General features: G+C 39.4%; 1 protein-coding gene across 1 annotated transcript; it reads left to right on the top strand.

Moving 5' to 3' along the window:
• Positions 1 to 1,695: 1,695 nt before the first annotated feature.
• LOC107372653 (uncharacterized) lies at positions 1,696 to 13,540 on the top strand. The gene is made up of 20 exons (XM_070546791.1): positions 1,696 to 1,941; positions 2,046 to 2,071; positions 2,152 to 2,167; positions 2,288 to 2,321; positions 2,452 to 2,524; positions 2,678 to 2,821; positions 3,042 to 3,238; positions 4,184 to 4,287; positions 4,380 to 4,495; positions 4,577 to 4,732; positions 7,117 to 7,331; positions 7,458 to 7,543; positions 7,627 to 7,754; positions 7,891 to 8,013; positions 11,072 to 11,262; positions 11,908 to 11,999; positions 12,151 to 12,281; positions 12,705 to 12,829; positions 12,962 to 13,088; positions 13,298 to 13,540. Exons 1-20 carry the CDS (start codon positions 1,890 to 1,892, stop codon positions 13,538 to 13,540), a joined length of 2,379 nt encoding a protein of 792 aa, XP_070402892.1. The 5' UTR covers positions 1,696 to 1,889.
• The last annotated feature ends 84 nt before the right edge of the window (positions 13,541 to 13,624 follow it).

Below are 13,624 nucleotides of genomic sequence, written 5' to 3'. Positions count from 1 at the left end.
CCATCAGGCTGTTAGATATCATTTAAATAGCATTTGGGTCTTTAAATAAACAAGTATCTCAGAACAGTGTTAAGTTTCAGTGAACTCTTTTCTTTCTTCTCCAATTCCCAAACTTTGACAATTTTACCATCTTGTTGTCTTTAGTTGATTATTGTTTGTTTGTATGCATAATATATGCATACAAAAGACAACAGCTTATTAGCATAATGACAAGACAGAATGGTGTGGCATCATGTAAGTGACAATGTTAAGGTGAATTCAATAAAAACAGAAAAAAAGAAATAAAAGGCTAATTTCAGAATAGTACATGGATGGGTTTGTAATTTGTTTTTGTATCTACCATTAATTTACTACATCAAAAATGCAGGCCACTAGATTTTAAAAGATTCTAAACCCCAATGCCCCTGGCAATATGATGATTTGTTCAAGTACATCTTTAAGTAGATGTTTATATGATCACTAAGCTTTAGTTATAAAACCTGCAGTAATTATAAAAGCTTTGCCTACATTAGTATGCAACAACTTTAACTGAATTAAAATAATCAGTTAAACGTAGTGCTGTCTTGTCATTATACTAATAAGCTGTTGTCTTTTGTATGCATGTATTATGGCCTCAAACAATAATCAACTAAAGACAACAAAATGGTGAAATCATCAAAGTTTGGGAATTGGAGAAGAAAGAAAAGAGTAAATGGAAACTTACTCTGTCTGACTTGAATCCAGTAAAGGATGTTTGGGAGGTTTTCCGGTCAAAAAGTGAGCAACAAATCCTCAAGCAACGGAGACAATAAATAATAAGTCCTGAATAATGCCAGCAAAACATCCATCCATTTTCTTAACCTGCTTATCCACGCAGGGTTGCAGAGGGCCAGTGACTATCTCCAGCTGTTGCCGGGCAAGCAGGCGGGGTACACCCTGGACAGGTTACCAGTCCATAGCAGGGAAACATAGAGACACAAAGGACAATCAAGCAGTCAGCAAACTATTTCAACATATGTGTTCTTTGTGTCTTGTTAGCTAGATATAATTGTCTTTTTAATGTAAAATACTAGCTCATCCAGATGTAAAAGTCAAATGAAAAATCTGAGCATTTAACATCCTCTGATAAAAATGCATTCTGAGACATTTGTGCATGATTCTTTTTACTAATTTTACTTAATAAAACAGTTTGTTAGTGGAATAAACCAAGTAGGCTCTTAACTGAAAAACATCTAAATATATAAAAAGTATCAGCTGTTCTGCCAGAACAGCTTTTTACTGTCCAAGTGATAGATAACGTTGAATACAGGCCTGAGCATTTAAGCACACATGTACAAATGTGCATATAAGGTGTATGATGCATTTTGTTTCCTGTTTTTCCCAAATTTTAAATGCTAAAATAGGCAAATAGACAACAATCAGGTTCAGAAGTGCTTTTGTTATATGTCCAGATCCTAGTATTGTTTCTTGATGTAACTTCATTACCTGAGAACAGTTGATGACTTGCTTGCTCCACCCAGTGTATACATGCATTACCTTTTAAGTTTTATTCTCATTTTCCTCTGACAGAGCAAAGGAGTTAAACAGGTAAGCTCAACCAGCTGCATGTTTTTCATTTCTTCATGCATTGCTGCCAGATTCCTTAAAGACTGCTTAAAATCACTGCTACTTGACATACTCTAAAATGTCCTCCTAATTGTACAATATTTATTCAGAATAGCATGTTTCAGACACATTTCACATATATAGGGATGTGATATGGAAATGAATGTTTCTAGATACAAACATTTGTCAGTATTTTTGAAAGAAATGTCATATTTTCTCCTATTTTTAAGGATTTTTAGCTGGTTTGTGTAATGCAAATTAAATGAACTGAAGGTCACTAAAGTGAGCTGTGCTACCGTCAGACGATGGGTGGCCCCCAAATAACGCACATTCTTCCACTTTTGGTGGTCTGGATGGGTAAGGGAATTCAGACTTTTTAAATGTCTTTGTAGCATTTGGTATGGGTTTCATGATGTACAGAAAAAATTAATAGTGATCAGAAAATAATTTTCCCTCCACAGTGTGTAGTTCGTTATCAACAACAACAGTAAGCTTATTTCTTTATTTAATAAATTCACATTTATATTACTGACATATTTAATTATGTCCTTTGAAAATCTTTTACAGTCAAACACAACACATGGTATGGAAAACCATTCCTTTATTAATTTAAATATACAAACAATTTCTATAAAAATGTAAGGAGCTGGGTATTGTACTATAATATAAAAAAGGGCTAAAGCTATTTTATTAATTTCCGTAGGTATTGGTCAAGATTTACAAACACCCGAAAACAGGTCAGCACATACAATTTCTATACAATTTTGCATAATTCTATTGACATTTTCTGTTCAGCATGAATATTATTTTGGTTTAAACTTATATATTTAACTTTTCTCTTTCATTTCTTTTTGTTTGGTTTTACAGCACTGCCTCCATTCCAAACCATGGCTCCCAAGAATCTTGTCGGGGAGTAAACTTACAAGACGCTAGCCGCAGTGTAAGCTGTTCAGAATTTGTGTTAATAAAGTTATATCTCAGCTTCATAATCTGTGCAGCTGTTAAAACACTACTGAGAAATATTGATAATTACCACCCTCTGGTGGCAAATTGTTGAAATTGATTCCTATGCTTCCATCCTTGTTATTTTCAGATATCAGCAGCTGTGGACACATTTGTAGAGAGGCTATCTTGTAAAAGAAAGAAAAATGCAAGCCTACCAGAAGACTTTTTCACCAAAGTTGAACAAAACCTCAGAGGGATTGTAGAGTCATCTTTAAATGTCTTCTTAGACTTGGTGATGAGATAAATTGTTTTTTTCCCATCAAATTGAACATATTTGTACAGTTGACAATCACAGCTATAACGTTGTGTGAATGAAAATAATGCAGAAGTTGGTGAAATATCAAGACATATCTATTTTAGTTTATTTCCCAGGGCTTTTCAAAATGTGTAGAATATAAAAAAAATACTAAAGGTTTAACAATAGCTAACTACACCTTTTAATTTAATAACAGGACACTACTGCATCTGGAGCTGATATTCTGGAGCTATTTGGAATCTTGAACAGCCTCAGTCTAGGAAACCTGAGTGACCCAACATTTGTCCAACTGTGGTTCTCACTGAAGATGGCTCCGTTTTTACCCTACATCAGTGAAAGCTTCCTAATCCAACTGGGGAACCAGAATTTCACCTGCAGTTCTTTCCAACACATGTAAGGGAATTTTTTTCTACACTAAACATCTCTCTTAAATCTAACTAAATAAATTAATGGACATTATTTATAAATTTGTTTATTATTGGTTTAAGTACTCACTTACTAAATTGTATTTGCTTATGCATCTGTAAACATAAAATATACCAAAACTAAAGGTTGATAAGTAGGGAAGGGCTTGGGAAATAATTCAGTCCAGGGAAACCACCGTCAGTCCAATCAGATGCATTAGCGGGGTGAGGGTGTTGAAGTTGAGTTTTTAAAAAAAATAGATTTCCCAGGGTGGGGTTAATGCAGGATGTTACTAAAGTCTGCTCATTCCTACGACAGGGGATCTCTGAGTACGGGGTGCCGACATGGCCCCGGAGTTCAGCCATTGGCCTTAGAGCGCTCTGGCCATTCTGGGATTCTCCAGAACTAACAGATAGACAGTCCTCTCCTGTTCATAAGACTACAATATTCCTTAAATTTGAAGCTAGAACAAAACAAAACAACTAGAAAACAAATAGAGAGAGATAAAAAGGTCATGTTGTAATGAAAGACCTGTAAACCTACAAAAGTTGCATCAGGCTTGTGTGTGTGTGTGTGTGTGTGTGTGTGTGTGTGTGTGTGCGTGCGTGCGTGCGTGCGTGCGTGCGTGCGTGCGTGCGTGCGTGCGTGCGTGTGTGTGTGTGTGTGTGTGTGTGTGTGTGTGTGTGTGTGTGTGTGTGTGTGTGTGTGTGTGTGTGTGTGTGTGTGTGAGAGAGATTGGTTGTTTGGCCTGTGTGTCTGTGTTGCAATGTGATGGACTGGCAACCTGTCCAGGGTGTATCCAGGGTGTACCCCGACTGCTTGCCCAGAGACAGCTGGAAATAGGCACCAGCCCCCTGTGACACTGTGTGGATAAGCAGGAACAGAAAATGGATGAATGAATAAATGATTTTTGTGTTCCTGTCTGAATTTTAGCGTGAAGTCATTCAGCAACCAAACAGCACTAATGGATATGGGCAAACGGCAAGAAGTCTTCACTAACTTTGTGAAACCTTTCCTGACAAGAACTGATTCAATGGGTAAAATCAGGCTCTCAAGATCACGTGGGTAATGTTTTGTTGCATACCATGTTACTGCAGTAAGTGTTTGTGCTGTTTTTTCTCATGTGCAGATCCTGGCTGCATCCTATTTGCCACTGACATTCGGCATTGGTTACACACAAACCTTGGAAGCTTTTCTGACTTTGCAACGTTAAAGGATTTGCAAACCTTTTGGAATTTTAATTATGTAATATGAATTCTGATTCTTATATTTGCACTCCTTAATGACCAAGATTCTTAGTATTCACTTTATGTTGGTCTCTTTTAGGTTGAGGTTGCAGATCTTCTGAGTTTCAGTCAGCTGACCCAGCTTGCAGCAATACCATCACAGATAATTACTACACAAGATGTGACAAAAATTATGAACGCCATCAATACTGCTGACCTTGGTGCTTTCTTCGACATAGTCTCACCACTCATTGAGGTTAATATATTTTTTCTCCACAGTAAATATTATTTTTTTTGTCACTTGTGAATTTAATTTTCAAAGCCCTCATTGACTAACCTTTTCAATAAATCAGCTGTGGATGACATCCAACTGTACATCTCCTTTAAGCCCAATAAGATGTCTAAGCTGCAGCTGTTACACACCTGCTTAGACTCTATCAAAACCTGGATGGCTGGGAGCTTTCTACAGCTGAACGAAGATAAGCCTGAGATCCTCATCTGTTCCCCAGACAAGCTGGTTCCCAAAGTCAGAGACTCTCTTGGTCAGCTTGCTTCTCACACTAAATCCTGTGTCAGGAATCTTGGTGTGACCTTTGACCCAGCTCTCCTCCTGGATTCTCATGTCTGTTCTCTTGTCCACTCTTCCTTCTTCCATCTCAGGAACATTGCTAAGCTGAGTCCCTTTCTGTCCTGCTCTGAACTTGAGACTGTTAGCCACATCTTCATCTCCTCACGCTTAGACTACTGCACTACTGCAACTGGCTTTTCATTTGTCTGAACAAAACCTTCCTGAACCGTCAGCATGTGGTTCAGAATGCCTGTGTTCAGCTTCTGACCAAATCCTTAAAGCACACCCACATCACCCCGCTTCTGCTCCAGCTCCACTGACTACCAGTGAACTTCAGGGTTCAAAGTTAAATAATAACAACAATAATAATACATCAAACTTATATAGCACTCTTTAGGACTCTCAAAGATGCTTTCATGCACTCTAACATTCACACACTGCCAGTGATAGTAAGCTACTATGTAGCCACAGCTGCCCTGGGCAGTCTGACAGAGGCAAGACTGCCATTTGACGCAATTGGCCCCTTTGACCACCACCAATACAGCCAAGTTGCATGAAGTGTCTTGCCCAAGGACACAACAGCAGAATATCCCCTGGTGGGAGTTAGAATCAAACCCATGACCCTCCAATCATGATGCAACCTGCTCTACCTCCTAAGAGTCCCATAGCACTCATCACACACTGATGAAATTCATCTCCACATTTGACCCATCCCCATGGGGGAACGGTGGTTGTGCTCGAAAACAATTTGTTGGTTTAACCTCCCAATTCAACCCCTTAAAGCTTAATGTCAAGCAGGGAGACATTGGGTCCCATTTTTTAAAGTCTTTGGTATGTCCTGACCGGGATCCAAATTCTGATCTCCCAGTCCCAGGGTGGACACTCTACCCTAGGCCACTGAGCTGGTCAAGATCCTGGTTCTGGTTTTTAGGGCCGTACATTAACAAGCACCATCATACACTGGTGATCTTCTCAGTCCCCACACCCCCAGCAGGCCCCTGAGGTCCAGTACTGGTTGTGCAGCACCAGGCTAAAGACCAACGGTGCTGCTGTGGCCCCCAGACAATGGAACTCTCTCTCTCCCTGAGCCTGAGATCAGATCTGCCTTTGGTGTGATCTTCATTACCACCCTCACCTTATTCTGCTACTTCCCGGGATTCACTGATTTTCCTCTTTTCATTATCTCCTTCCCTTTCCTTCCATTTTTGAACAGTTTTTTTCCCATTTTAACCATGTTTTGTTTTTAATCTATTTTAATTTATTATTTTTTTTATCTTTTTCATATTCCAAATTTTTTGTTCTTGTGAAGCACCTCAAGCTTTTTTATCTTGAGAGGCCCTATAAAAAAGTTGTTTTCTTTCTTTCTTTCTTTACATTATTTGCTCTCAGCTTTTATCAGCGCTTAGCTCAGAGCTCACAGCACTCATGACCTTCCAAGTCACCAGGAGACTCAGACTTCTCACAGCTTTCTGTCTCCCTCTCCATCTCCAGTGTCTGTGTCTATGATGCTGATCGCCAATCTGCCTCCGCTGATACCACAGCTACTTTTAAGTCTATCCAAACCAAAACAAAAACAAACAAAAATAAATAGTAAAAACGCTACAAGTTACTCTTTGAAGAATATCATTCTTGTGGTTAGCATGTTAATATGGGGATGGTAATTGCAGTCTCTAACACAAGTCATTGACTCGATGCAATCTATTGGGGTTTCTTCTAACTAACTGGCATAATGAACTGAAGTCAGTGCTCTGATAAGTAGGTTCACTCTGTTAAGTGTTTTTAGATGACTCTTATTGTGATTTGATGCTATATAAATATACTGAATTGAATTATAATTAAATTGATAATTGACAGGACTATAAGATAATGAAGCAACTGCATCTGTGTATCATTAGTAAATTATTCTTAACTACTCTACAAATGTAATTTTATCTAAATATGCTCTCTTAATAAGACAAGTTGCTCCACAGCTTAGATTCCCTGTATTATTTCTGTATTCAACACGGCAATAAAATAGTATTTGAACCAATTTTTGGGAGCCTTCTTTTCATGCTGAATACAATTCCCCACAGGCCCAGCCTTCCAGCTACACACAGGAGGTGAAATCTGCCTTCCTTCAAGAAATTCTAGACAGAGCTAGTCTGTCCTCTCCAGCTGTTAGTGATGATGAGTTCCTGCTGTGGCTGAGGCTTCGAATGAGGCCTTTCCTGGTCAATTTACCTCCGGGTTTGGTGACGCCTTTATTCAGCACTGCAACAAACAGGAGCTGTAACATCAACCAGGAAATGTAAGTGCTTGTTTTAGCTGTATTTGATTGTTAATAACATTATGAATTCAATTAGATGTTTGATTTGAAATAGTTTATGATGAATTTGTCACCTGTACTTTAAACAATGAATTCCTTTTTATTTAGGATTCAATTGCTTGATCAAATACAAATTACTCTAAGCAACTACACCAAAACAGAAATCTACAACAACATTGTCTTCTTGCTCCAAGGTTTGTGTCTTTGTGTGTTATTATATTGATCACAGAAGTTCACATTTACAACAACCAAAAACAAAAATCTATTCTTGTCTAAGGTCCAACACAACTGAAGTGTTACAACAGTGGAAGCTTCTACATCTTCCTACAAAATAGCTTCCTCAGCTTTGGTTTTCCTGATTTGACAACATTTGTTTCTCTCCTGCCACTAACACGCAAATCAGAGGTAAAAGAAATCTGTCCTTCATGCATTCAGATGTGGAGAACTGTGAAATTTTTGCCCAATAACTATAGTTACATTACAGAAATCCTACTGACCACTACTTCATCTACCATATAAACATGTTCACTTCTCTTTTTAGATTTTAAACACCATCAGCACCTCAGAGATACGTCAGATCCTCAGTCAGCCTGGTGTAATGAATGGTTCACTCACCTGTGTCATCTTTAACAACTACTACAACTCTGCAGCATTCCTAGAAAGTGTATGTCTGTCATCTTAAGTATTGATAAAAAATATACAATTCTTAGGTAGAAAATGCAAGCCCAACACCAGGAGAGGTTGTCCTTGACCTTTTGTACATCATGAACCAGCTTTGGACTAGGCATCTTTTGTGTTATTAGAGAAAAGATAAATACAACATCTTGAACATACTGCTTAACAGAGTAAATTGTGTCTAGGGCTGAAACAAATACTTGAATGGTTTACTCAATCAATTTTTTTAAAATTATCAATTTTTACTGATTCAAGGCTTCGTTAAATGTGCGAACAGCAGCCTGAACGCATTTTACCGGTGTACAATGTGGTAATCTAGATGCCATGGAAGAAAATAGTGAAACTACTAAGTACCAAACTTTTGGAAAAGGCAAAAACTGTCCAAAGTTTAGAATTAAGTGTGAATCCACCACAAGGTGGGATAATGCTTATGCTAGCATTTAGCACAATCAAGTGGGGACCAGAAAAAACATGTTGATCCTATTCATATTGAATTAACAATAAATATGCGCTACAAGAAGAAGAAAGATTTCCACACCTCGTTTATTTGTAGATGTCTGCAGCCTGCAGTGGTGAGCGTTGGTGGCACAGGAGTTAAGTGCCTGCCCCGTAACCAGAGGGTTGCAGGTTCATGCGTGACTTAGTTTGTGGCAGATGTTGTGTTCATGGACAAGACACTTAACCCACCTTGCCTGCTGGTGGTGGTCGGAGGGACTGGTGGCGTCATTGATCGGCAGCCTCCCCTCCATCAGTGTGACCCAGGGAAGCTGTGGCTACAATGTAGCTCATCATCGCCAGTGTGTGAATGTGTGTGTGCATGGGTGAATGACTGGTTAGATGAAAAGTGCCCTGGGAAGTTGTAGAACCCTAGCCATTTACCATTAGCGGTGGTATTGGGCTGACCCACAGCAGCTAACTGCTTTCAGATTGTTGCTTCAGGTCTGCTCCATACTGCTGCCAGACTATGGCAGGCCGTTGGAGTAATTTACAAAGGTATCTATTTTTTAACCCTCCCACTGTCTTTGTGGGTGACCCTGCGAGGAAAGTTGACCATTGAGCAGGACTGATGTTTATCCCTTGAGGTCCACGTGGCAGGGGTGAGGTGGTGCTCACTCCTCACCCCTGCCACATGGACCCAAGAAATAAACCATCAACCCTGCTCAATGGTCAACTTTCCTTGTGGGGTCCCACCCACTAGGACAGTGGGAGGGTTAATTAAAATTTTAGATTGTTTTATTGCCATACATGCCAAAAAATGCACGCCACCATTACATTGATACCAGTAGAATTAATGTTATTAGCATTTCCAGTATTAATCACTTCTACTAATCGTGGTGTAAGTGTAGATATATTTAGATATATTTTGACTAAGAAGAGTGACATTATCAAAAACTAAAATGTTACTAATTAACTATTCTTATCTATAAATATCGATGGGAAACAGGGAACTAGATGATACCAATGTAATACATATATTTGAGCCTTTTATATTAAGAGTCAAACATTTCATTCTTATCATTTAGTTTTATTTCAAATCTTTTGCAGCAGACCAGTCTTGTTGGGACACCTTTGTCAGATGTGTGGCTGCGAGATCATCTGAGATACTGTCAGGTTTTAGAAAAAGGCACAGCACTTAAAAACTTTTGTTTTGGGTACTAAATGGTGCATTTTTTGCATCAGACAATGGACATGCTGTGGTTTTGTTGGACCTAGATCTTATGGTGGCCTTTGACACAATAGACCACCAGATCTTATTGAACCACTTAGAGCAATGGGTAGGGCTCTATGGAGATGCCTTGCAGTGGATGAGATTTTACCTACCAGATAGGTCTATTTGTGTCTCTATGGGCACTTGTTTATCTGAGGATGCTCCTCTGAAAAGGGGGTCTTCCTCAGGGGTCTGTCTTAGGCCCTTTGCTTTTTTCCCTCTACCTGCTCCCTCTGGAAATGTTGTTTTGGAAGCACAATGTAAGCTTTCATTTTTATGCTAACAACTGTCAAATTTATTTTCCACTAAGTTGGTTGATTGGGCACGATTCAGCCTCTGGTGAACTGTTTAAATGAGGTACATTCTAGTGTTTTAATGACAACAAGACAGAGGTCATGGCTTTTACTCGCAATGATTTCCAGCCTCATGACGTGGACCTCATGTCCACCTTGTTCCCAGAATATATAAACATTGAATGGGAGGCAGATCTTTTAGCTATCAGGCTTTAATCCGTGAGGCAGACCCCTTATCTACTTTTAAGACTAGGCTTAAAACATATTATTTGTTAGGGCCTATGGTTAAATTCAGATGTTAGCCCATATCTGGACAAATGGGGGAATAGAGGGAGGAGGAGTGTACAGTGGAGAATACAGTTGGTACGGCTCTCCCTTGCCCTGTCTCCAACATCCCTCCACCTAAAAGGCTAGGTTATCCAGAGTTAACTCTGTAGTTATGCTGCTATAGGCTTAGACTGCTGGAGGATATAGTGACCACTTACCACAATCTACTACTTTTTTCTACAATTTGCTCTCTAACTGCATTATTTCCTGCTGTTTCAGCTGTTAACTTTACTTTTTCTTGAAGTGTTTATCTCCCAAGAAGAAGCTAAATGGTGTTCTGCTAGTAACCTCATGGAGGGGGCCATCAGCTAGCACACTGCTGCTAATCACTTAAAACATTCTCCCTCTCCTGATAATAACATTATACTTTCTTTGACATTGAATGTGCTACTACTAGTTTACCTGTTCAATTAACTATAGATTCACTAGGATAAATACAATAAAGTTTATCTGTTACTAAATAGAATACTTACTAAGAAATAACAATGTCGCCAAAGAAACACTACTTGGTCTGTGTGTGTGTGTGTGTGGGGGGGGGGGGTGTATTTTTTTCTTTTTGTCCTCTTTTTTTTCTTTTGTATTGGAATGTTTACTGTGTGAAGTGCCATGAGATGACTCTTGACGTGATTTGACACTATATAAACAAACTTGAATTGAATTTAATTTAAATAATTTCTCAGTATCATTGATGGTGTGTTTTGTTTCTACGACCCCTTTAGGAAGTTGTTTCTGATGAGATGAAGAAGATGATCCTCCCCTGTGTTTGGAAAATGGCTCTGAGTAGCAACGTGACATCTGAGGTGAATTTGTGGTTTGATGTACGGTTGAAGAACTACCTGAGATTCCTCACAAGGAACCTCATCAGCCCCATCGAAGTGCAGAGCGCCTCATGTCAGGCCTTCCAAAAACTGTGAGTCTTTGGCCTAGTCCACACGTAGCCAGGGTTTTTTGAAAACGAATATCCTCCCCTCCAAAAACTTGCATCCACACCACCGCGTTTTAAAAACAAACTGTCCACACGTACCTGGATAAATACGTTGTTAAGGACATGCCAGACCTGTAGGCGGCAGTACTTCCCCCGTTCTTAACCTCGTCCTTCGTCTGTGGTCTTCCGCAAGGAGCAGTAATTCCGCTTGCAAAAACAAAAAAGCAAAAAGCGCTTGGACAATTGATGGATCGGGTAGTGACAGAGCGCAGCTGAGGGCTTCCATGATGCCGGCTAGTGTAAACACAGGTCGCACACGTGATGTCAGCATTTTTTGTCGCGGAAAGTGACGTTGCGGACCTTAAAACTCCGGTTTTGTCCGTCCACACGCAGAAACCCAAAACGGAGAAAACGCAGATCTTCACTTTGGCCGGAGTTTTTAAAAAGATCCGTTTTCGTGTGAAAAAACTCCGTTTTCGTGTGGATGACAGGCCAAAACGTAGAAAAATATCTACGTTTTGGCAGATCCCCGGCTACGTGTGGACAGGGCCTTTCTCTTCACAGAGTGATCAAATTAAACAGAAGGATTGAAGGTGTAACTCAGCTTACATGATCTTTTTCTTTCAATAGGGTGTTTTACATGGGAAACAATTTCACATACAACAGTACAGAATTTGGACCGGAGGATGTGTACAACACCATAAGGAGCTACTTGAGCACTGGTATGATATATATATGTTTTTATTATTATTAGTGCAATGTTGGATAGATGTGTGACAAATTATGTTGTCATCAGACATGATTATGGCTATAAAATATAAAAGAAGAAACCCTTTTACTGATTATGCTAAATAGCCATTTCTTTCTCCACAGGCTCTGGAGCCAGATGCTACAATCCCAGCGACCCAGAACTCAACTCTACCTCCTGGTTTTTCAACTATATTGGAAGCTTTGTGAAATGTATCACTCTGAATGACCTCACCAGCTTTATCTCCACATCCCAGGTTTGTGTTCACATCATCTTTAATATAACACTTTTGAAAGTTTATACTCCAACACAGGACAAAAGTTAACAAGTCACTTCCCAGTTTCAAATCTATTTGCAAAGCTGTTCAGACATCCCTCAAACCATAATCCTTCCAAGAGCTGACACAAGGGGCAGCAGAAATCAATTTTTTTTTCTAATCAATGATAGAGTATCCTTGTAGCCAATGATGTTCAATTGTTTGTTACAAGGCTTCAAAGAAACTGGTTATAAATTCATTTCAAATACTCTGTTAAGCAAAGTGCAAGGTACATTGACACAATTTAATTCTTACCTTATTTTGCCCTTGGTTTTATCAGTTATTTTCACAAAACCACGACCCTTAACGTGGTGAAACGTGTTGGTGCTTACCTCTTGTTTTACTATGCACTTGTGTATAAAGGCTGAGGTGTTTTGGGAAGACCAAGCTAATCTGGAGCTTTTCAACAACTCGACAATTGCTGTAGATGTAAGAAATTACTACATCACTCAGCTGTTTACAGTCAACCCAAGCTTCAGCCTGTTCAAGTAAGTACCCAGCGCGGGATACAAATACAAATACAAATACTGCTATGACAACTGAACCAAAGACACATCTTCTGTCAAAACTACGTAGAAAAATGAATATGCATAAAGATAAATGTGTCTTTCTCCATCTAGGCTTTCGGGTGTTTTGTTGTGCTCAACTGACATCCCGAGTGCTGTGTATATGTCGCTAAATGAAGCTAACACCATGGCCATCCTGGACATGAGGAATGAATTTTGCAATGGAATCGAGGACCCTCAGGTACTAGCCTCAAAGTGTTCCTAGACAGAACTTCACCTGAGTATAAAAGTTCTGCTCAGCGATTGGCTCCATTATCTTTGGAAGTGATAGTCTCCTGACACTGAAGCATCCACAAACCTCCTCGCTAACTCTTTGCTAAGAAAAGTGATTGCTCTGCCATAGATGTGTAATCAGCAATTTTCACAATGCTTTTAAATTGTACTTCATAGGCATTTGCTGTTTTGGCATCCAACATCAAGACCATCACAGAGGAAATCTTTGTTACACTTGGGGGAGCTGCTTCAGGCCTGAGCAACACTCAGATCACTTCAGTACCTCCAACGGTGCTGATTTCCTCGTTGTCCACTTTGGGTTCAGTGACAACCTGGGGCCAGGACCAGGCCAACATCATAATCCAAAGCATAACCTCCTCAGGCTACCAGGTAGAAGCTGTGAAGCAGGGTCTAACTTGACTAATGAAATGTGTATTTAGAAATGTGTCAGTAAATGAAGGAACGCACCAATAGTTTGCACTTTAAAGGATAAGGTTCTAATGG

The sequence above is a fragment of the Nothobranchius furzeri genome, chromosome 18 (assembly GCF_043380555.1).
Source record: "Nothobranchius furzeri strain GRZ-AD chromosome 18, NfurGRZ-RIMD1, whole genome shotgun sequence".
Classification (NCBI taxonomy): domain Eukaryota; kingdom Metazoa; phylum Chordata; class Actinopteri; order Cyprinodontiformes; family Nothobranchiidae; genus Nothobranchius; species Nothobranchius furzeri.
The sequence above is the reverse complement of the archived record's forward strand: the minus strand, read 5'-3'. Positions and strand labels throughout refer to the sequence as shown.